We start from the raw sequence: 22,560 nt of genomic DNA on the forward strand, positions 1-22,560 counted from the left end.
TCATGGAGTGTGTGCAGATTCCCTTTTATTGTTATCATGTAAGCATGGAACTACCGAGGCAAACATTCCAAATGCTTCACACCTAACAATTAAATTTCATCTTGCTTCAAGTCACCGACATGTGGAACAACTTCTCTGATGACATTGTTAACGCTCCGAGTATGAACGCGTTCAGGAATAAACTTGGCAGAGCTATGTAAAAGCATATGTTCAGTCTTGAAATGCTTAGCACCATTCTTAACTGAAACAGTCCAGTGATTATGTAAAACCAACGTCAATTGAAAATATCAGGTCGAAAGGCCAGTTTTTAGATCTGTGTACAAGTCACGAAAAGTATAGGAATCGGTGATAGGCTTAAAAAAGGCCCATTTCTTCAACGCCGAAAATGTTACATTATGCAAATGTTTTAGACATAGTGTTAAATAATGAACAGTCTGTCGTATACGTATGCATTTCGTCTCGACGCTCAGTTGGTAAGAGACGGTGTGAAAATATGCGTACTTAAAAACATAAATTGGGAATTTTGACATTTAAATGAAAGTATTTGGCGTATAAATCCACGGACTACGGAAAACCGAAACACCTCTCACTCTCAGGTACAAGTTTTACTAAATATGTAAGAAAAACTTATGCTAGAAACTCTTTACAGACCTTCAAAATGTTAGGCCTAAATTCTAAAATACTCACTAACGTCCATTTTTGCCAAAATCACTTTCTCTCGGGAACAATCGGCGACAGCAAGCGAAATAATTTGCGTTTAAAAATTACTATTTAAAGACAACACTTTTAAAAAATCCAGCGTCTCCGATGTTACACATGTACAATGAATTTCTAATTTTATTATCAAATATAAAAAAAATTAATTTTTTAATTTTATTTTAAAGTAAACTAAAAATTAAATTTTTCAAAATTAGTAATTCTGTCAATTGATACATGCATTGTCTCCGACTTTACGCAAGTGTGCAAATTTCAGATCGATTGGACAGGTAGAAGTCTGTTAAGTATCAATTATATACAAGTTATGTATCAGATAAAATTTCTATTATTTTTTTATTTTATTAATATCAAAAATAAGAATTTTTAAATTTTCGAAATTATTTATTTATTCTGTCAATTGATCCATGCATAGTCTCCAACTTTACGCAAGCGTGCAAAATTTCAAATCGATTGGAGAGGTGGAAGTTCGTTATAAATCGATTATGAGATTTATAGCAGTCAGACAAACAAACTAGAAGTGAAGTTAAAGAGAAGTGTTGTAAAAAAACAAAAGCGGAGCGGAATGGGTAATCAGCGCGACGAGTCCAGGCGACATGTGTGGATTACGGATCATGTAAATTGCAAAACGGAATGGAACATTTGTGTGCATTAATCTCGAGGAACTGAGCAAACAGCGAAACGAACGATTTAATTAAGCCGAATAACATTTAATTAAACTGGATGGACGTGCTGTCTGCAGGCTGGGTGGTTCGTTTAGTCTTCGAAAAACACTCCGTGGGTCCTCATCCCATTGCCAGGTAATGAGCAGTGCGCACGTTGCTCTGATTAATCAAGGATAGCGTGCAAAAACTGCGCCGTATTACAACAGCCAAAATTAGGAAAATATTGTTGATGATAGCAGTTCAAATTTTTTAGGCAAAATCGCGCTGTCGCTGCAGGCAATGCTTTAAATTTCCTCGTTTTTCAATTTTGAGATCTGAAGATATATATTTTTGCTACTTTAGTTTGATTTGTAATAGAAGAGATAAAATTTTGTAGGTACCTGCATTGTTCGTAGTGTCAACTTCAACAATAAATCTTAGAGTTTCCTCGATGATATAAATGATTCTCTATTCAATTCCAGCATTGCCCATCGCCTCATTGTTTTTGCGGGTGACATACGTGCCCCACAAAGTACAGAAATACGAAACGAATTTCCAATAAATTTTCAGGTCGATGTTCAATCTTGGTTCGAATAAAAAAAATGAAAGCAAAGGCAATAAGAGTATAACTCATGATGTCTCATAATTAGGGTACTGCACAATAATCGATTCTTTTTACTTGGATAACAAAGTGGTTAAATGTCTGAGAGAAAAAGTGAATTTTAAAACCGCAGGAGAAGAACATTCATGCGATTTCGCCAGAGCAAACAAATTAAATCATGCAATGAATTCATCGATGAACAACATGAAAAATGTTGTTGAAGTAATATCAATTTGTTACCTTGAAAAATTGAATGAGCATTCAGTGAATGGAATTAGCTATTATTGAATTGAGCCCGGCGTTGTAAGGTGGAATATCTTTGATATTGGAATGTCTAGCTGTGATATTTCTGATGTTCTCTCCGAAGTTTATGTTGCCAATTAAGATAAGTTATGATTGAAGTGGAATCGTTTGAAGAACCTGGAGGATCTCTTTGAGAATTAAAATTGACAAAATAGCATCTGTTTTAAGACTGTATATCTGTATTAGATTTGTTGAATATTGGATGAAATCACTAGTTAGCAAATTTCCAGTCTAGTTATAAAAGTTCTAGTAATAAGAGTCATCGGGCTTTTGAACTGTGCCTCGATCGCCCAAAATCACTTGAAAATTCATATGAACGCTTCTTCCCTGCCATAGCAAAAGACGGTCAACCACTTTTCTCACTTGCCGCAATAATTGAGTGCAATGGAAAACAAGCCTCTTCAAAGTAAAATTTTGCGTACTATTAATAGGAAATTTAATTTGTCCATTAACAAATGAAATAAAAAAAATTATCCATTAACGCCTTATTTCAAATGATGGAAATAGCTTTCAGATCATACGAATAGATGCCACATTAAGTGGGGAAACTGAAAGAAAGTAAATGCTTCGCATATTCAGGAAAAAAATACCATCATATATGGTCATTTGATAAATCAGGTTATTTCATCTTTCTATAGGTTTTACTTGTGTTTGTGAAGTCTTTGAACTGGTGTGCGAGCTGGTCTCTAGAACGTGTTCCACGATAATTAAGTGAATTTGAAAGATTTTCTTTGCCTTTGAATTTTTTTAATTTGCTATACAAGCAAACAACGAATATAAATACGCAATCATTCGTGTTAAATATCGCTACTGTGATCATTGAAACATCATAATTAAGCGCGTTGTCTCCTAAATTTATTTTCAAGATCTTTTACATTGAGTAAGGCAAACCCAATTCTGCATTCAAAGGCAGGCGGTCCATTTGTCGAGACCGAAGTTCATTGCGAATTTCGAATGAAGACACAGACTAAAGCTTGCCATTTTAGAAGGCAAATAGAAGAACAAAAATTGATGCAACAAATGATACTGTAGTCGATTGAGCCTTTACCAAATTTATTAACTGCCTCAGCTGAAGGATAAAATGTCGTGAGAAATGGGCGCCAGAGAAAGAGTTTACAATTGGATCGGGGTTATCAATGGATAAAGAGAGAACTAAAAGAATGAGTTGGGTGCTGAAACAATTAAAACAGTGAACGGGAAAGGAAGAAACAGTAAAATCTGAACAAGATTGTCAAATTGGAAAATGAAGCTTAAAACAGCCTAGGAGGAAAATGGAGCTTAAAACAGCCTAGGAAGCATAATTATTGTAGAAATTTGCAATTGAGGAATATTATTTCCGAAAAATTGCATAAGTGGAAATCAATTTCCAGCTGCTGGAGAAATAAGCCGTAAATGATTACGTCGATTTAATAATAATGTATTCAAATAAAATATAATCGATGAGTTATTGAATTGAACTTCAGGTTAAAAACGTAAAATTTAAAAAGAAGAAACTTACAAAATATGCAAAAATAAAGAAGGATTTGTAAAGTCGAATATATTGGATATAGAAACAATTGTAAGAAGACCCAATAAACTGGATTTGAACAAACGGCTAAATCAAAATAAATATGTTTTCAAACAAGTACTATGGCTGAACAATGAACACTGAAGTCTCGTGAATAGCGGCAAGAAAAATCTAGTAAATAGACACTCGACACTTGCCTGACATTTTTGGGCCATACGACCACAAAACTGCGACACAATTTGCATGTTTGCGGAATTTAAGTGACCAAAGCGGAGCTTTTAAAGCGTGGTCGTAAAATTTGCGATGCTGCATCAAATTATAAAGTCTTTTAAGCCAGCGTACGTACGCTGCTTCTTCAGAACTTGCATCAACTTCATTGAGCCTGCAGATCAGTTGCGATTCAATTAAAATTTTTGATAAGGCCATCGCCGGACGACGGTTGACCATAAAGTGGCCATTGAAATGATTCAAAATTTCACTCAATTCAAATTTGACTTTTACTGCGTAGAAACTCTATTGGGTCTTCATGAATTTTATTCTATGCCCCTTATGCATTATGTTATCAGGTAGAAAAACTATGCCATTTTGATGAGTTAAGGACGTTTTCGCGTTATTTAAACTTGCTAACCTAATTAATCAGGACGGCTTCATGTTCCCACATGAAATCTATGTTGAAAAATTCAACATAAATTCAAATTCAATTCATTCAATCTATGTTCAAATTCCAGTAGTCCAGACACAACACTGTAGCCATAACAAGCGAAATAAATAAAATAAATATATAAAATAACAGACGGTAGCCATAACAAACTCTCATTTCGTCTGCGTGAAATAACTTCTTACAAATGTTCGCCAATTGAAAGAAATTTTTCGTAAAGTTTACCAACAGTTTCAAGCCAACTAATAACATTGAGAGTGATCTTATTTCTGGAAATACATACCAGTAAAAACTTAAATTGTAAAGAAGACACGAAAGACAGGAAATAATTTATTTCACGCAAATATTGATGAATCGTTCGTGCTTGCGATTCTGAAGAAACAAAATTAGTGGAAAGCTGACGTTCGTGAAGAATCAATTCAATGAGGACGGCACAAATAGTAAATAATATAGTAAATAGTAGGGCATCAAATAGTAGGACAGAACAAATAATCTAATATGACAGAACAAATAGGATAATAGAACGGAACAAATTAGCATAAGTAGAACGGTGCAAATGGGGCTTATATAGGACGGAACAAATAGGCTTATGTAGTACGGTGAGGCGCTCAGGAACAATCCCCCTATATAGGAGCGCGAAATCAGGGATGGAACAAATATATAGACTTATCTAAGACGGAACAAATATATAGGCTTATGCAAAACGGAATAAATATATGCGCTTATGCAAGACGGAACAAATATATAGGCATACGTAAGAGGAAATAAAAAATATTCACGGAACAAATCGAGTAGGTTTATGACGTAGCAGGTAGAGGGCGGCTGGCAGGGCATTACAGAGGAGCAGATAAGCTTGCTTGTTAAGCCGCCTAATAATTCTGCGCTAGCGTGGCAGCATTAAAGCCCTCGCTCGCCCTAAATCAGCTCCAGGCTGCATCCAGTGACGCTACGAAATGCCTTGGGTCGGTACGCGTGCTCCAGGTCCAGAGAAAATTGTGACGCAGATATATTAAATGAACATTATGTTTAACATTTAGAGTGATATATATCAAAATGTTTGTAGTTAAGGGTTCTTATGGAACGGCTGCGCCGTTCGTAGTTCGGCCTGTTGCCAAAGTGTCATTCAAGTCCCGATTCAATGCACCGAAGGAAACTTGAACGTATTATTTTTGAATATTATTTACACTTTACAGTTACCGAATTCAAAATCAATGTCAACTTATTAATTCTTCTAATTTTTAACATCTCATGATTCTACAACTATAAATGAAATGGTAGTCCTAGGTAAATATCCCGACACTAAAACTAAGTACCGGTATAGTGGATAAGCGCACGATCGGCGAATATTTATTTATGCTATGCGCTTTTATTTATGTTATTTATGTTAAATATCATTTATGTTAATACTAATCAAAAAATTAATATTTATACATTTATTTTATTATAATAAATAAATATTATTCATTTATGTCGTCAGCCTACAATAATTCATTATATTATGAAGTATCATATTTCCAGTACAGTGCATCAAACACAAACGAAAATTTAGACAATTACAAAATACACAAGATTGTGTTTTGTCATCAGCTCTATCATACCCTAATTGCTTGTGGAAATAATGTTAACTTTTCGGATCCTAATAGTTTTTGAGAAGGCATTACCATTCTAACGACCAAGGAAAAAGCTTCGAGCTAATCTTGCAGCTATCAAAACTCAGCCATATTTTTCAGATGGACCAATTAGGAGCCAGCGTATGGTAAATTATTTTGAAATTTTATTCTAATAAGCGAATGATTAAATGACAAAATACGATCACGCGTTTCGTACTTCTGACTGCAAATATTTAATCCAACTGCAACACTATTTATTCCCATGACAATATATTGTCCGAGTTCTCACGCCGCACAATTAAGCTTAGAACATAATAGTGCAGTAAAAACCATCATAAGTGTTAATGTGAAGGCGTAATATAAGCGCATGAATGTTAAGCTTTCAGCTTTTGAATAGAAAACGCGTCCTTTTCAATGATTTTTTTGGGCATCAGAAATGGGGAGAAGTCTATTTTGCGAATTTAAATCGAGTAATAGTCCGACACATTATACATGTCTTACTGTACACATTATTTCCATTTTTCACCGTTCGAGCTGGCGTTCTTTCATATCTCAAATCAAAATGGATGGAGCTATAAGCTTAGCAAGGCAAGGGAAATTTATTCCCTGCGATTCCAGTCATGAATAAACGATGAAAAACAATATGTTGATATTACAGTTTTAACCAAATATTATTGGATGTGAATTGGCCACTTAATCACAAAAATTCAAGTGCAATTTACTTCCGTACTGTATTCAATAGAAATGTCTCGTCATTATCGAATCTAAAACTGTGATTTAAATCTAGATCTATTACCCTTTGATGGGTATATTGATTCAAGGGATATTGGTGGATTTTATTACCCTTTGGCATAAAACCCTCTGATGTCAAGGAGCCATGATATAGCATGGCAACCTAGAAAAACACACAAAAAGCAATAAGAAAAAAGCCGTCATGCATGTTGGGTTATACGCAACCAAGCTCTCTGCCTGCCCGGCCTGGCGCTTCTAATCGATGAACGCCTCCTGCCCACAAAAAGTTCAGAAGTGGAGGTCGCCACGTACGACCTCTACCTGCACATATTTATTCGATCATTGTTCGAGAATGCGCTGCATTGAACCAAGAGCTTGCATCTTGGTTTTTGTTGTTTTTAATATAATAATAATAATAACGTAAATCTAGTCGCCTGAGTGATTTCTACGAAGGAGGTAGATTTTATTTCCTCTATTCCTTCATTTTGCAGCTTAGAACTAGCAATTTCAGAGCATGTGCAGTCTCTTCGTGTAGACCAAATAGGCAATTTTTTTTGTCATTCTTTTACGAACTAAATTTGAGGTATATGGCAGGTAGTAGCATTCGGAGTTTTATCGATCAGCTTGGGAATACCGCGACACAAACTATAGAGTAACCAAACAGAACAAAATGAAATTCATCCCTTCCAAAAAGATAGTAGTTAAACCTTTTCCATTCAAATTTGAAAGCATGTTCGAATAATGGACGCTGACTTCCTTCAGTCAATAATACGACTCTTCCACTTTCTGACCGAACACATTTTTATTAGAAACTGTTCCTCCGGCTTCCTACGGAAATAAAAATAATAATAATTTTTATCGGTGATAGTATACGAAGAATTGGTGATAGTATATGAAAGAAGACAACTACTTGCAATTAAGATTAATATAGCCAACAAAACAGAAAAAGGCAATTTTTACAATGATTCAACGGCGTTCTTGAGTTCATAAACCCCATCAACCCATTGTAAAGCAGGTTCGTCACGTTATTGCTTTGACCAAGAAGAAATAAGACTATATTATTCCTAGCGCTTTGATGTTCCACCGTAAAATCATGAACACGTATGAAATTTTCTATAACCTTAGAGAAAGCATCGAGTAGCCCCGAGTCTAATGCTACTCGAACAAAATCGGTATTATTATTCGGTGTATTTGTTCGAGTATTATTCGGTGCCTCAAGTCCTCAGCTTACCTTAGGCCATATAAGCATCGGCCATTCTAGGCACTTAGGCTCTAATAAAGTTACAGCAATAGCAGTGCAGATGTTTACGATAGAAGCAGCCTGGAACCGAAGGTTTTGGGTAACATCGGTTGTTTTGGCTTAGGGGGAGGGTATATTAGGTTCTTGAGAAAGGTTCTTACATTGTTTATGCGTCGTCAATTTTATTACATAAAATTATTTCAAAATAAAACACAAACTAATGAATCACACCGAAACTCTTACATACCTCTATTAAATTGATAACACACGTAGCTGCTTGCCAAAATCCGATAACAACACAGCTCTACACAAATCTGAGTAAACCTTGTATTATGCGGTTTAACTTTTAGACTCCATGTGAACTACAAGCGTCTCTCGTTAACATAAGTACTTTAAAAAATAATCATTGTTTAAAACTATGTTCTAGCAATAAAATAGTATTTCTAGTGTTAGAAAATTAGAAGCATAATTATTCCTAAAAACAACCTGATCGCACCTTCGCACCTACTGATACAAAAATTCGAGTCCTCTCATCTGCAGCTCAATTTCCATAGCATAAGCAAACTCCAGAGACTCCTTTCAAGTTTCTGAAGACCGAACCGATCCTGCAGAACTTGAAGGGGAGGCTATACAACAGGAGTTCTTATAAGACAATGAAGCTCATAGCGTTGCAGACACAAACAGAAGCTTCAAGGCCTCAATTTAATTCCTAAAGCTCATGCTGGCTGATAAACAATATGCCAAGATGTGCACAGAAACTCGGGATCAGGCTGTGCTTGGATTAAGTTTGCCATCTGAAGTTGGAGTGGCATCGTCATGCAAGTTGCAGCGAAGTGGTACCAAGTTTAGACAGGACTAGTAAAATAAATAACCGTGGTAACTGAACTAGAACTGCAAGCACGTCATCCAGCCTGCAGACTAAAAATGTTACTAGCATTGTAAAAAGAGAATTACATACATCAATATTATTTACGTTAAATTTTACAAGGTCGCGCACTTTCATCTTTCACATATAAAGAATTTTTTTTAGATTCGTTTATCCTCAAAACATTTTTGAATCGCATAATAGCAATAACGCATTAAAAAGAATAAATAGCATGTTGCTTAGGCGTCAGGTGCCCCGGAGCTAGAAACCTGTCAACCAGGTGATAAAACACGTTTAAATATATTACAATATTACAATCGACGCATGAGAAAATGAGCGATATAAAGCAAGCAGCTGCCAGTTACATTTGCTCGGACGCTTTAATTTAGTGAGCAAACGTCGAGGCGCTTTCAAAACTCGTGTCCCGGTTTTCGAAACGCTCGCTAAAATTCCGGACTTTGCAAGCTCACAAGAAATGTTTTACGAAGTCTTGACGGAAAAGAACAGCTGAACGTGCGATGGCATATCGTTGGCGCGGTCGCGCAAGCGCAAAAATAGCTATTCGAGTGGCAAGTTTTAGCAATTTTTCCTCGTCTTGTTAATGGAATAGCAGGAAAAATTTAGAGGGAAGGCTTGCAAGACGTCGTCAGAGCAGTTCGAGATAACGCAGTAATGTCGCGAGAAATTAAACTCATTCCTTTGCTGAGAAGATTTTTTGGCTGTGACAGCCGGTGAGAGCAAAAAGATTATTGGTTTCTAACACAGCAAATACAAAATTCTGAAGAACATGCAGGGTGATTCACGGAAACTACTCGTATTGTATTTCGTGCAAAGCAGCCAAATGTTGTAGGAGAAGGGGGGCGAAAAGTATTTCAAATGAAAGGCAATTAAGGTCATGAAGTTTTATGTTCCGTCTAGTCAGTTACCACTATTCATTGGACAAGTGAGCAGTGTGCGTTTGCTGTCGAGAGGCACTTTTTTTAATGGCCGTTTTGCAGAGTTATCTCCGTCTGAGAAAACATTTTGCAAAGCGCCTTTAGAGGTGACATTCTTTGGCCGGCCCGATCCCAAGACTTGGCTCCGTGTGATTGTTTTTTTATGGGGTTATTTTAAATCAATTGTTAACAATGACTGTCCAAGGACCCTAACTCATTTAGGACAGTCCCCTAACTCATTTCAACCCTAACTCAACATTCGCCAAGCCATCGCCAACATGCCCGTCAATATGCTTCAGCGAATTGAACGGAAGTTCAAAATTCGACTAACTGAATATATTGACAATAGCCGGGGGCCGTGATTTGTCCGATTTCAACTATAAAACTAAGTAATACAAAAATGCAGGTAATGTCTTTTCCGAAAAGACGTATTTTGTGATATCTTTGCTAGTTCTTTTTTTATTGATCTTTGAAATCAGAAAGTTTTCGTGACTCAACCTGTATAAGATGCGAGGGATTCATTTGTAAAGTAGACAGTGGTAATTAGAACAAATGGTGGGAGTCAGGTTTTTGTCAAAATCGTGAAATGGACCAAAAAATTTTTTTTCTAGTTTGAATCGTTAGTAGAGAAACAATTTTTCTATTGATGGCAGGCAAGAAATTCAAAATGATCTGCCCTAAAAGTCAAACTTTTCAATTAAGCCGAGACGAAATGAGTTTATCATTTATGAAAATAAAATAATAATCACTCTCGAGTTAAAATCAACACGCGAGATTGTTGGTATTTCTCCAGGTTTTCAAAGAAAGTTTGTATTCAATAAGTAGTCTATGTGATGTTACGTACCATTTGAAAGTTAATTACATATAGAGGAGCTAAAATGAGGAGCTAGAGTAATATACTTGTTGCAAATTACCGGACACTTCATGGCTTTAGCACAAAGAAAGTTTCAACGACAACGGCTTGCGGGTTGAGAAAAGTTATAATTTGATTTCTTTTAATCCCGGTGGGGAAGCAAGTAAGTTTGCCTTAATATTGCAGATTTTCTGCAAAAGAAGACTGCTCTTTATAGCAAAAGTTCGAGACGCCTTCTGGGAGCAAGCAGCAGATGCGCACAAAGTGATTTTGTCAGAGATCTAGTCTTCAAGATTGTAGGATAAAGAAGGTTTTAGTATTATGGACATGACAGATATCATATAATATATTTCCTAGGATGTGTGTTTGTTTGTATGAAGCCTGGCACGGGAAATATACACGAATTATTCGAGAGCTTATCCACAATACCTTTTGTATCGTGAAATAACGTGGATCTGAAAATTTGTTTTTACTGATAAGGCACGTGGAAATGGGATTGAATAATTGTCCAGATCTAATGTAATTTCTATATTAAATATTAATTTATTTAAACTAAAATAGGAAATTAAAAATGACATTTCGTTAAAATTTTAGAACGGAGTTAAAGAGTTCTTAATTAATGCAGATTTGAATGAAGGTGTTTATAATTAATTCACTTTTAATCAAGTTTGAAATTATTGGGAGAGAAGGTAGCACTATTATTACTTGTATAGTAGAGATCTGATCAAACAGATGCGGATTGTAAATATTTTGTACTTTTAACCCCCGAACAGCGTTGGGTTAAGCAGCAGGCTAATTATTACGGTGATATTATATATTACTGACTACACTTTATATGTTTAGTTTCTTGAGGCAAATGCATCATGCCTACTCGGAAATTCCAGGATGAGTGAGTTTTCCTAAAGAATCACATAATGATCAAGCGGCTAGAGTCCAACAATTTCCTCGCGCTTAAATCAACATCAATCAGGCCATCAATCTTTTTATCAAAACTTCCCTCTCGCATGGAATGGAAACAGTTCACACAAGTTATGAGCTGCCGTGTAGATTTTGGTGATGAGCAATGCTTCCAAATACTAAATTGGCTGCCTTCTTCCTAAAAATATGCTCATCTTTCCATCATTAAATTTCATCAATCAAACTTTCCATGAATCACTATCAAGCCCAACTTCCAGCGTCAAACGGATTCCTACACGATCAATCAAGCTTGAGTCAATCGATTGACTCGAGCTGTTGATCAAGTCGCTTGATCGTTTAGGGGCTCCTTTATGTGATATATAAAACTACAAAAAATGACTTCTAGACCAGCATATTAAAAACAAACAACGCTGGAAGTAATATTTTACTTTAGGTGCCGAGCTCTTTCGGACAATCGAGAATTCTGTCGGACAATCAATACCTGCTAATACCAAAGGAATTCCTGGAACTATTTTGTCCGGCCAAAGACTTGCATGCACCTCGTCTGATTTATCGTGAAAGCCTCTAAGAATTTCCAAACACGTCGAGTTCACTGATGAGTCTACGCATTTTGGGTGCGTTCGTTCCTCAGACCAACTTCCGCACCAAGGAACTTTAGTTTGATTGTTCCCTGAGAACTGACAAAAGAATGCCTGTACCGCTGGACTTGAAAATAAATTTGGATGCCAAACTGATTTGTGATCTGAAATTTTAAGAGAATTCATGCGCGCGTCTGTTCTTGAGAAAGAATGCAGACCACTAGATGAGGTTTAATTAGAGAACAGATCTATGTAGTGGTCCTGGAGAAGTATTAAGGACTTGGTGATTATGAAAGACATCGTTGTAGGGCGGTTTGTAAATACACCTTACGATGGTATTGATTCAAATTCAAATTTGATATTTCAAATAAAGGTGGGAATAAATATAAACCTGGTTTTTCATCCTAATAATAAACAAAATATTGTCTCAAATCTTTTCAACGGTGTCTTTATACTCTACATTCTACAAGAACCGATCTAATGATGTCAGCGGTTGGCTGAAATTGCTTGTTCTCCTTTGCAACTGAAAATTTATTTGAATTTGTTTAAGATTACCGATTTCGTTGCAAATATCAATGTAAATAATTTGGATCGCGTACCTAGGATGAAATACTATATATTTTAAATCTAGCTCGTCTTTACCTATAAGATATACGACCTATAATTAATACAGATGGAGGTACGTTAAATTCAACGTCAGGTACTACATGAAAACTACAGCAGTCGGGCAACGAAAAATACATTCACTGACCTTGACTACCACAAATTCCATTATTCGCGCTTCGAACGGCAAAATCATCTTTGACGATTTCTGAGCAATGTTATTTTAATAATAATCGTATTTCAACTGATAAATCGACGTTTTTATCTATTAAAATGTTTTCAACAAAAAGTAATGTCCAACGCCAATGACAACGCTGAATTAATGAATAGCAAATATCTCCGATACGCTCTTGTGTCAACATCATTTCGTTAATATTTGCTGTCTGAAAAGTGAATGTATGATAAATTATCAAGCATAGTTCCCCTTTCATCCAGGAAATAGTCAGTACTTGAATCTCTCCAATGTTATCTAGATCTGCACATCTTAAGATATTAAATAAATCGTCTGTATATATTACAAGGATTTTGAGAAAGCTTTCTCAATAATACTTACCAATTGATACCTTGAACAAAACAGACAATAAAGCCGGAATGTGGTGAGGTACATCAAGCATGTCATGAAATGAACGATTCTTCTACGTTAATGAAAAAAAGTGTCAAAAATATGAGATTTTTAAAGAAGTAAGAAAATATTTTCGTTAGCCTTATCCTTAGAATACAAGCTTTCAAATTGTCATATAAAAATTGACGTATAGTAAACACAGAAAAATTGAAAACACTTCAACGTAAAATTCGTGACATTCTATAACATTCAACGCATGTTAAGTGAAATAGAATTTCCACACCAGTTTCACATGCCTGCCACGCTCAACAACAAGGATTTAATAGAATAGAATTAGTTACCTCTGCACGTGAAGCCAATTCTTTTTCCACGACATTCCAGAATTTCTTGCTCCGCAGATGCCATTATTGGATCGGCCTTGGAACTTACGAGATCTAATTCCGTCCTAAAATCCTTTCAATTCTGTGGCTGTTATTCATTCGGCTCTATTCAATGTTCATGCCACATAACACTAACCATTTTTCGCCTTTATTCTTCTATTGTATACACACACCACCCACACAACACACCACACATCGCGCCATGTTTACCGTGTTCCTATGACGGCAGTGACGTGTTTGCGGACCAATGAATGACGCAGACATATTTGTCCGGAAATCCGATCTTATCGTTAGCGTGCTAAATGAGAAGCCATTCTGAAGCTTGGCGTGCAAACCTTGTAGAAAATGTTACTTTTTCTCCACATTTAAAAAGCTCGCTGCTGCGAGTCAGCTTGTAAAAAGCTCTTTGTGAGAGATACCATAACGATTTCATTTATGAAAAGGATCGGGCGATTCATCAAGAGCTGCACGCTTTTTCAAGGCTAGGCTATATGATAGAACATTGAGCTAAGTTCTTTGAAAAGAGATACCCTGATTGCTTGCTCGTATTAGAGGTTATTTCAACATTACACTGAATGTTTGATAGTAATTGAAGGCGAATGAAAATTTATTTTTTATAATTATTGAACTAGAAGAAACGAATTTTCTTATCCTTCATGCACCATGAGTGCACCATGAGAGTGTAAAAAATGATCAAATAGTTCATTTATATTTAAAACACGTATACTTGGGTAAGGTAAAGCTGTAAATTTATCCAAAATTAAGTACCTAGATCTTACCAGAAAATTATTTCGCAAAATTCACCGTCTTCGTAAAACTTTATTAGGCTCTTTCACTGCCAATTCTGTGGCAGTGAATATTTCTGTTGATGTGAATATTTGAATCTCGTTTCATATAAATAATTCTAATATAATATGTAAAATAATGAAAAAACTTATACATTTTTTTCTATTTGCAATAGGTAAAAAAGATAGAATTTCGACGCAATATTCGGTAAAGTAATGAATGTCGCTATGGTTGGGCCGTAAAACATCAATGTTTATACAGGAGTTTTGTTTACTTCTCATCAAGAGAGGAGGGTTGGTAGAGACTGGAATGCAGCGCTGCAAGGATACCGAATAAAAGCGTGGATATTTTGTTGCATTTTTACAAAATTCTCTTGGTCATGCAAGAAGCATAAAAACTTCTTTCGCGTTCACATTGGCAAAGGAATGTAAGTGATCCATTCAGATATTTTCATTACTTTTTCATATCAACCAGAGGGCGTTATTTGGACGTAAACTTGTAATAACATCCGAGTCTCTTTGAATTAAGATTGCATCAGATAAACTAAAATAAATACAATGCAAAGTTTGTATCTTCATTAAGGGTTTCGTAATATATATATGTCGTGCCGAAATCGCGGAATTGCCGACTCTATGGAAACGGCAGCCAGTTTGCCGAATCTGTTAAATCAACATTTGTATACTATAGGAATCTGCGGTTATGTCAGTCAGCCAAGTTTTTTTTAATATTTAAATATAAAGGAAGTTGATCGAACTTGGCTTAGCCTTTTCTAACTCTAACTGTCGATTTACGCTCTAACTCTAACTCTAACGTCCGATTTTCTGAATCAGCAACGAAATGCTGATTCTACAGATTTGGCAAACTGTCTACCGATTCCATAGAATGGGCAATTCCGCGATTTCAGGACGACATAAATAAATATAAATTATCCAGACATATTTCAGTATATATGAAATATGAATTATCCAGACTTATCTGTGGTAAATCGCGTGGTACTTTCCATCACACGTGGCAATCGATTTTTTCAACGAAATGGATGAACTGTGACACCGTACACGATTAAAATATAGAGAACGTACACCTTCCATTAAAATAAAAAGAATTACAACACTCTGAAGCCAGAAAATGAGGTGTAGGCTCTTGTAGAAGAGACGTCGTAGAGCCGCCCTTCTTCAAGAGTGAGGTAGACCTTGTCGCCAGCCTGCATCTGTACGAGCGCGCTGTTGCTTGCCATTTGGTAGCCTGAGATGTCGCCAAACGCGCTTACTATTTCAGCGCCGTTCAGTTGCAGTGAGATTCTGTGCAATGAGTGAGCTTTTAAAAATAATGAAACGTGGGAAAGTAATGTATCGCATGAATTCTCGGCCGATGATGCAGTGTATAGCTATAACAAAAAACATTGAATATAGTTCCTGAATTTGATTAACATCCTAAAACAATGTTGTAACACATTTTGTAGCTAATTAATTGCACTACGCATGACTTTCTCTGGCCGAAATTACAGTAAACATGATACATTCATGAAAATCAAGTTTTGGCATTGCATAATTTTTGCTGTACATGGAGCATAACAGCTGGATCATGTCACCTGTTCAATCAAGTTTCACGGCATTCTCTATGGTAAAATGGTCAACTAAATTAGATCGATTAAAATCAGTATCACCCACACAATCAGCATTAACATCAAAATTTTGAATATCCCCAATATAGATTTAAATGGATAGATACGTTGGATTACCTGCAGTCTTAAGCACAGAAGTTATGCAGAAATTATGCAAAACGGTAGAAAAGCAATATAAATATTTCATAGACTAAAAGGGTTGTCATTAATCAAAATAATTTTTAAATTGACATAAATGTAACGGGGCAATACAAATTCTACCCAAAGACAGAGTTGAATAAAAAAGATATAATAAGAATTCTTAGAACATAAGAGAATTTTTTCTTACAGCAGGAGCGATCTGTGTAATTTATATGCAAATTATGGCGTCAGATATTCTCTATCTTCTAAAAGTTACTTTCATGGAACGTTAGTTATAGTTATTTGGCAATTAGTGAATTCTAAATTGGATACACTTAAGCCGGCATTAGCTTTGATTGCTTCAAGTGGAAATTAAGGCTTTAATAAGTCACAGGGAGAGAAGAATTATGAACGCTATGATGGCTGGCCCATTTAAATTCTGGAAAGAATCATGCTACAATATTGTATTTTCCTCGTATTTTACATATTACAATATTCTATTGTTGCGTTGAATTGCTTCATCTCCAGCTGCAAGTTTTACAGTTTTAAATTTTACTGTTGCAATTTTGCTAATGTAATTTTACTATTTACTTACAATTATTGTTGCTCTTTCATTCTAGGAAAGATAATAAGCCTTACTTGATGCTCGTTAACACTTCATTGTCATAACGCAAAAGTTTTATGAAATTTTAAAAAGTTTAAAATTATTTTTTTACAGCGGTCGTTTTTTTTATCTCACCTGAAGTGAGTAAATCGATCTGAAATCGAGGAAAATGTGAAGAAGAAAATTCCGGCAACACTCGGCACGAATTCGCCGGTTTCCGATTTCCAGCTCGTCCCCAACTGAAACAAAAAAGTGTCATTGCGCATAACGACTGTTTTATTTCTCACACCAAATTATATTATATGCATTTAATTAAATTGGAACATCAGGTTCATTAATAACAAAATTGCAAAGGAATGGGATGTATAATTTCAAAATTGAATTTTTCATAACGTGGCCATCACAAATAGAGTGTTTTGTATATCATACTTCACTTGAAGAAAAAACAGTATAAATTTAATATGATTTTCATATTTTCTTATGAGCGCAACACGAGTCTGTTTCGGTATTAAATTCCTTCCTTAACGGTACTAAATTTTTAGGCATGTTCATTGTTCAGCCAAGAGTACCTGAGTGACGGTGTCCGAAAATCGTATCTTGTTCCCCAAGGAGAAGCTGTTTGACACTCTACGGGCCGTGAATGCGTCCAAATCTGAAGTGTCGAACGCCGTCACCCCGGGGTTGAGGTTAACTCCTGGAACCACTTGCCTGGGACTCAGTGGATCGTATGGATTAAAGACTGGATCCACGGATGCACGCAGTGCAGGGTTGAGACTTGCACTGCGCCACAAAATACCTCCAGGATTAACCTGCCTCGATGATCTCCTGGTAGTTATTTCCGTCCGGTCATCTTGCAGCTCCAGTTCTGAACTTTCCGAAAACGTAAGAGGGGATGGACGATCGAAGTCCCAGTTGTTCTTGTCGGTCAGTACGTTCTCTGGATTTTTTTCTTTAAGCGAGTTATTTGTCGTTATTTCTACCCAGTCCTTGTGGATCTCATTTTCAGAAGCTTTCTCAAGGGTTAGCTGAGGCAAGGGAGGAAGCCCGCGCAGTGCCACAGTTCGGTCAAATTGTGATGCAAAAATGGGGTTCGTTGCCGACGCAGCGCTCTCGTCCGAAATTATTGTAAAGTTTCCGGAAGGTTCCCAGTACAGAAACTGGCCATTGCCAGAGACGATAAGACTCACAGTCCATATTAACAAAGATATTCTGACACTCATGTCTATAATTTCCCAGTAATATTTCTGAACTTCTTATGGTTCTGATATTTTTTTACTTTCTTATGTTACAGTTAATTACTTTAAAAGACAGTTAAAGCGCAGAGGAGATGTAGTGAATGTATTTAAATTGAATATTCTGAGAATCTATCGCAGAATTTTTACGCAGAACTTAAAAGTATTCCACGCAGAATTTAAAAATACTAATCAGATTTAGCACGAAGGCCTGGATAATTGAAACAAGCGAGCTTCCTCGCAGCTGCTTTCGGCTAGCAATGAAGGGTGGGGTTGCGCGGTCTCATTTTTAAAGCAGCGTTTAGAGGTCATGGTTCCTTATCAGTTGATAAGAGCGAGAGTTATTGACAGGACAAACTCAACCTTCGTTGGTGGTTAGTTTGGCAAGAGAAAGCCAGCCGGTAAACTTGTTTACACGAAATGCTAACATGCGATAGCGCTCAGGGATTCGATTCTTAGGCCCTTGCAATGTAATGCAATGTAAAAGTTCGACTAATCGTTACAAATTTTAATCTTCTTTTTAGTGAGTGAGAACGAGAGAACGTCATTTTATACTGATAAGATACCGTTTGACACAGTAATAGTGTCCAATACCATTTCAATGTCCAATACCATTTCAGGTCCAATATTTTTCTAATCAATGAACTAGGAGTATAGGTTTGTTCCTGACACATTCAACAGCCAGTATGATACCTGGAATTGTGTACGTCAGCACAATTATGTTCCCTACTATGACCAGGCCAATTGTTCGAAGAATCCAGCGCCATGGTCATGCTACAGCAAACAGTGAATCGAAGGCCTTCAGGAATTATGGGAGGCCGGACAATTTGTGATAGATTTTTACAAATTAATTTCCGATAGGTATAAGGCGTTAAGATTTATAATAGTTCATGATGACTTCCCAGACAAAGCTGAAGATTATACATATATTCAGTTATAGTTCTTATATTCAAATGTTGCCCTGGTCGGAAAATTTCTCAGGCCTTAACATTAAACTGGTATAATATCATTCTAATTAAGTAACGGCACAACATTGAGTCGCATATGTAATTTTTTTGTCTTTCATTTTGAACAGTAATTTCTTCGTTACAACGTTAATAAAAATCATATATCGATCTGGTATAATATTCTAATCAATATTCTTTTAAAGTTTCAGTGCTAACGAATTTTTCATTACGTATAATACTGACATACTTATTCATTATTACTTAATCGAGGGAGATTTGAGGTCTTTTAATTTCATATTAATCAGAATCTCTTCGCTCATCCTAACTGTAGAGATACGAGAGCAGCTTTAGCTGCATATCAGAGGCCCGGTGTCTGAGTAGGAGGCCATTATAAAGTCATTAGCAGGAAGGCCATAACGACGTCTAGCTGCTCTTCGTCTTGCATGCTACGGGACTCTTTTATTTATAGTCGACAAAACAATAAAAGCTGATTTGCCTCATGCTCCCTGGACACGCTCTTCGTAGCTTGACTCACACTGATCGTTTATACCTTGAATTCATGTTGTTCTGTTTTACCTTGAACTTAGAGTTAGACCATTCTTTGCTACTCTGTTCTCAGTATATTCATTTTTACCTTAAACTCAAGACTATTTTGTTACTCTTAACTCAGCCTGCTCTTCATACCTTTCACTCCTGGAACAAGCATCAGGTACGGAAAAAAGCGGTTTCATTAGAATTCGTCTCAGGAGTGGCCTTTTGAATTTGAAATGATGAATAAAAAACATGAGAAAGATTGAATCGCTCATGATTTTCAATCGTAATTAAGTGCGCCAATCCAAGCGAATTTCTCTTTTGGAAATATTAAACAAGTTCTAGCTGAGAATATTAAATCGGTGCAACGTTATTCGTCCACAGCATTCCAGAGTCGCTGGGGCTCAATTTTAAAGTCAAGGCTTTAATACTTAAGAACTTCGGTTAGTCTAGAACCCTCAAAAAGTTGTCCCTCATCGATCCTCGTCTCTTTTTTAAGGTCTAAACTTGGCCTGAGAACTCCTTGCAAAGTTAATAGTTGATAGGCAACTGAAAAGCGATTCATTTCAGCGGCTAAACAAAGGTCGACTGCTAGCACTGAAACTTTACTCTCACTGAATAAACGATCTCAATTGGAACGTGATTATGCGAATTGAAAATGGAGGAAAGTTATGTTCGTATCGTTGTTAATACATCAAATTCAGTGCACCGTAGATAAAAAATATTATTGAAGACCTCTTGAAGACACAGCTGCTTCAATTTTAATAATTAAGTGAGCGATGAACTGTTTCTAAGCTATTCTAAGCTATAAATGAACTATCTAAGCTATCTCTAAGCAATTCTTTGATATCTAAGCTTTCACATTTGATATAGTGATGAACTGTTTCTATGTTATTTTTCAATCAACATAGAAATACTAAGTCACTCATAAACAGTTCTCTGATATGTGCCATTGACAATCGTTAAGCAAATTTATTTTGTGTTGACGCAACTAAAATTTCATCCTGCATAATTTTCCTTGAACTCAACACTGGACCTCAAAGCCAAAGTTCAGCAAGTTCAAGAGGTTCGGGTATAAATAGTGAGACTATCCTCCGTAGAGATTACGACTTTATGATTCAATTCCTGTATTCTGTTCCCCAGAAATGAGGTCTGGGGTTGGAATTTATCTCCGAAATGAAACCAAGTAGATTGTTCTCATGCGGGCAGAATAGGCATTTTTATTTCAAGGGCGTTAGTAATAATCCTACAACATCGTGGAAGCCAAAAATTTCTATTACTGTTCTAAAACAAGAAACAGATGCTGAAAATTTTCAGACATACTGTATTTGCTCTAAGTAATATTTGCTGACATTTATTATACGGCTTTCCTTCTTTTTGAAACAAATTTTAACGGTTATTATGTTAATGAAGAAATGTATTACGGTACTTGAAAAACCTAAATAGACTTTCAAAAATGGCATTGACAATCAAATGAAAGTTTCCAAGCGTCGTAAATTTTTTTATGGTAGGTTGACTTATTATAAGAAATTGCTGACCATAGGAAACTCTCGATAAAAATAAGGCAAATGCGAGGTAATGAAGTATAATGCATTATGGCAGCAATATAATCCCTCTGATTTATTTTAATGTGGCCGGAAATGAATACTTAAAATCAAACATGTATTTAGGATTCGTATTTTTCATATCGTATTGATACTCGTAAATATCCCGAAACTAAAACTTCAGGAAAATTATTTTACTATGGTTCGGAAACTCACACTTTATTGATAATAAATGCTCTCAATCGTGCATAAGTTATTGAAAGGGCGTGTCTTCTTCCTGCCTGTGAGTGCTTTCAATAATAAAATCTGTTTGCGAATCCCGGAAAGGTTTTACGGTAGCCCAGAGCACCCTTGTGCAATTCTGACGGAAATCCAAGCAGCCGTGAAAGGAATAAGCCATCGACAGATTGCTTGCAAGGTGAACGACAGATTTCTGCTCTGGAATCTCGCTGGTATTTCATACATCTTTCAGGAACGACGCTCAGGAATCACTTTGGAGCGACACGTCGTTTGGAATTTAGATCTTCGGAAGTTCGTCTCTGCATTTACGCTTAAAATGTCGCGAATTAAACTCGAATCTGCACGTGTGAAGTTTTTGAGTGCTAGTAAAATAAGAACAGTATATATTTAAATTTTTTAAAGACACAGATGAATAAAACATAAGTAATCTATGTTTCAGCGTTTCAATCTTTACCATAAATTTAGTATATATGAAGTAATTATATGCGTCTTTATATCTAATATATAAAGACAAAGAAGCCTTCTCTTACGTACACTGAAAAATCAATTTCATGGTATATACAATGATATTTGGCGTACTTTGTTGTAGAGTTGAAGTCGTTACCTGGGAATAGCTTCGTAAGCTCACGGTTTATAAAAAATTCTTATAAATATCAACGAATAATCATTCATTAGACATACAAGTAAATGGAACACCATGCATGGGGCATTTTGCTGTATGCATATCAACGGCATGCTTTCAGCTATGTGCTGTGACATAGGCAATCGAACACATCAAAAGAAAGTGAAATGTGGAACGAGATGAAATTTGCTGGCAAGTTATGCAGAACTAAAAAAATATGCCAGTGCTGGAAATGCATTGGGCGAAAGCTTAAAATTTTTTGAATTTGATATATCGTTATTCCATGGTAATGAGTTTGTTTACCAGTATTAACATCGCCGAAAAGTAATCAAGTAGATAATATTGCTGTTCAAGTCTAATGCCTAATAAAAATTAAAAATTATGTCACCTACAAGATTCTGAAAACGACATTCTGACAGTTCCTAAGACACATTAATAGTCACACTGTTCCTTGAAGTTGTAATACCAAATGATCGCCATATTAAGTGTCTTGGCACTGAACATTCGACGTTAATTTTTTAGTTTGAAATGCAGCAAAACGGCTGTGAATGTTTTCGACAGTCGTCTCATTACTTCGATCTCATATGATTTCATTCAGTATAAAATACGG

At 36.0% G+C, this 22,560-nt stretch overlaps 1 protein-coding gene and 1 long non-coding RNA gene across 2 annotated transcripts in view; both read right to left on the reverse strand.

Annotated features, from left to right (window-relative positions):
• The window catches only part of LOC125177674, a 17,235-nt gene extending 3,299 nt beyond the window's left edge, over window positions 1–13,936 (reverse strand). Inside the window, exon 1 of the long non-coding RNA XR_007156615.1 lies at window positions 13,665–13,936. This is a non-coding gene — a long non-coding RNA (uncharacterized LOC125177674). The remainder of the gene's footprint in view (window positions 1–13,664) is intronic.
• Window positions 13,937–15,180: 1,244 nt separating this feature from the next.
• On the reverse strand, window positions 15,181–18,314 carry LOC108680596. Its single transcript, XM_018169470.2, has 3 exons — window positions 17,404–18,314; window positions 16,970–17,073; window positions 15,181–15,787 (listed from the first exon to the last, which is right to left on the reverse strand). Exons 1-3 carry the CDS (start codon window positions 18,052–18,054, stop codon window positions 15,592–15,594), a joined length of 951 nt encoding a protein of 316 aa, XP_018024959.1. The 5' UTR covers window positions 18,055–18,314; the 3' UTR covers window positions 15,181–15,591.
• Window positions 18,315–22,560: the final 4,246 nt, after the last annotated feature.

Source organism: Hyalella azteca, unplaced genomic scaffold (assembly GCF_000764305.2).
Source record: "Hyalella azteca isolate HAZT.00-mixed unplaced genomic scaffold, Hazt_2.0.2 contig4028, whole genome shotgun sequence".
Classification (NCBI taxonomy): domain Eukaryota; kingdom Metazoa; phylum Arthropoda; class Malacostraca; order Amphipoda; family Hyalellidae; genus Hyalella; species Hyalella azteca.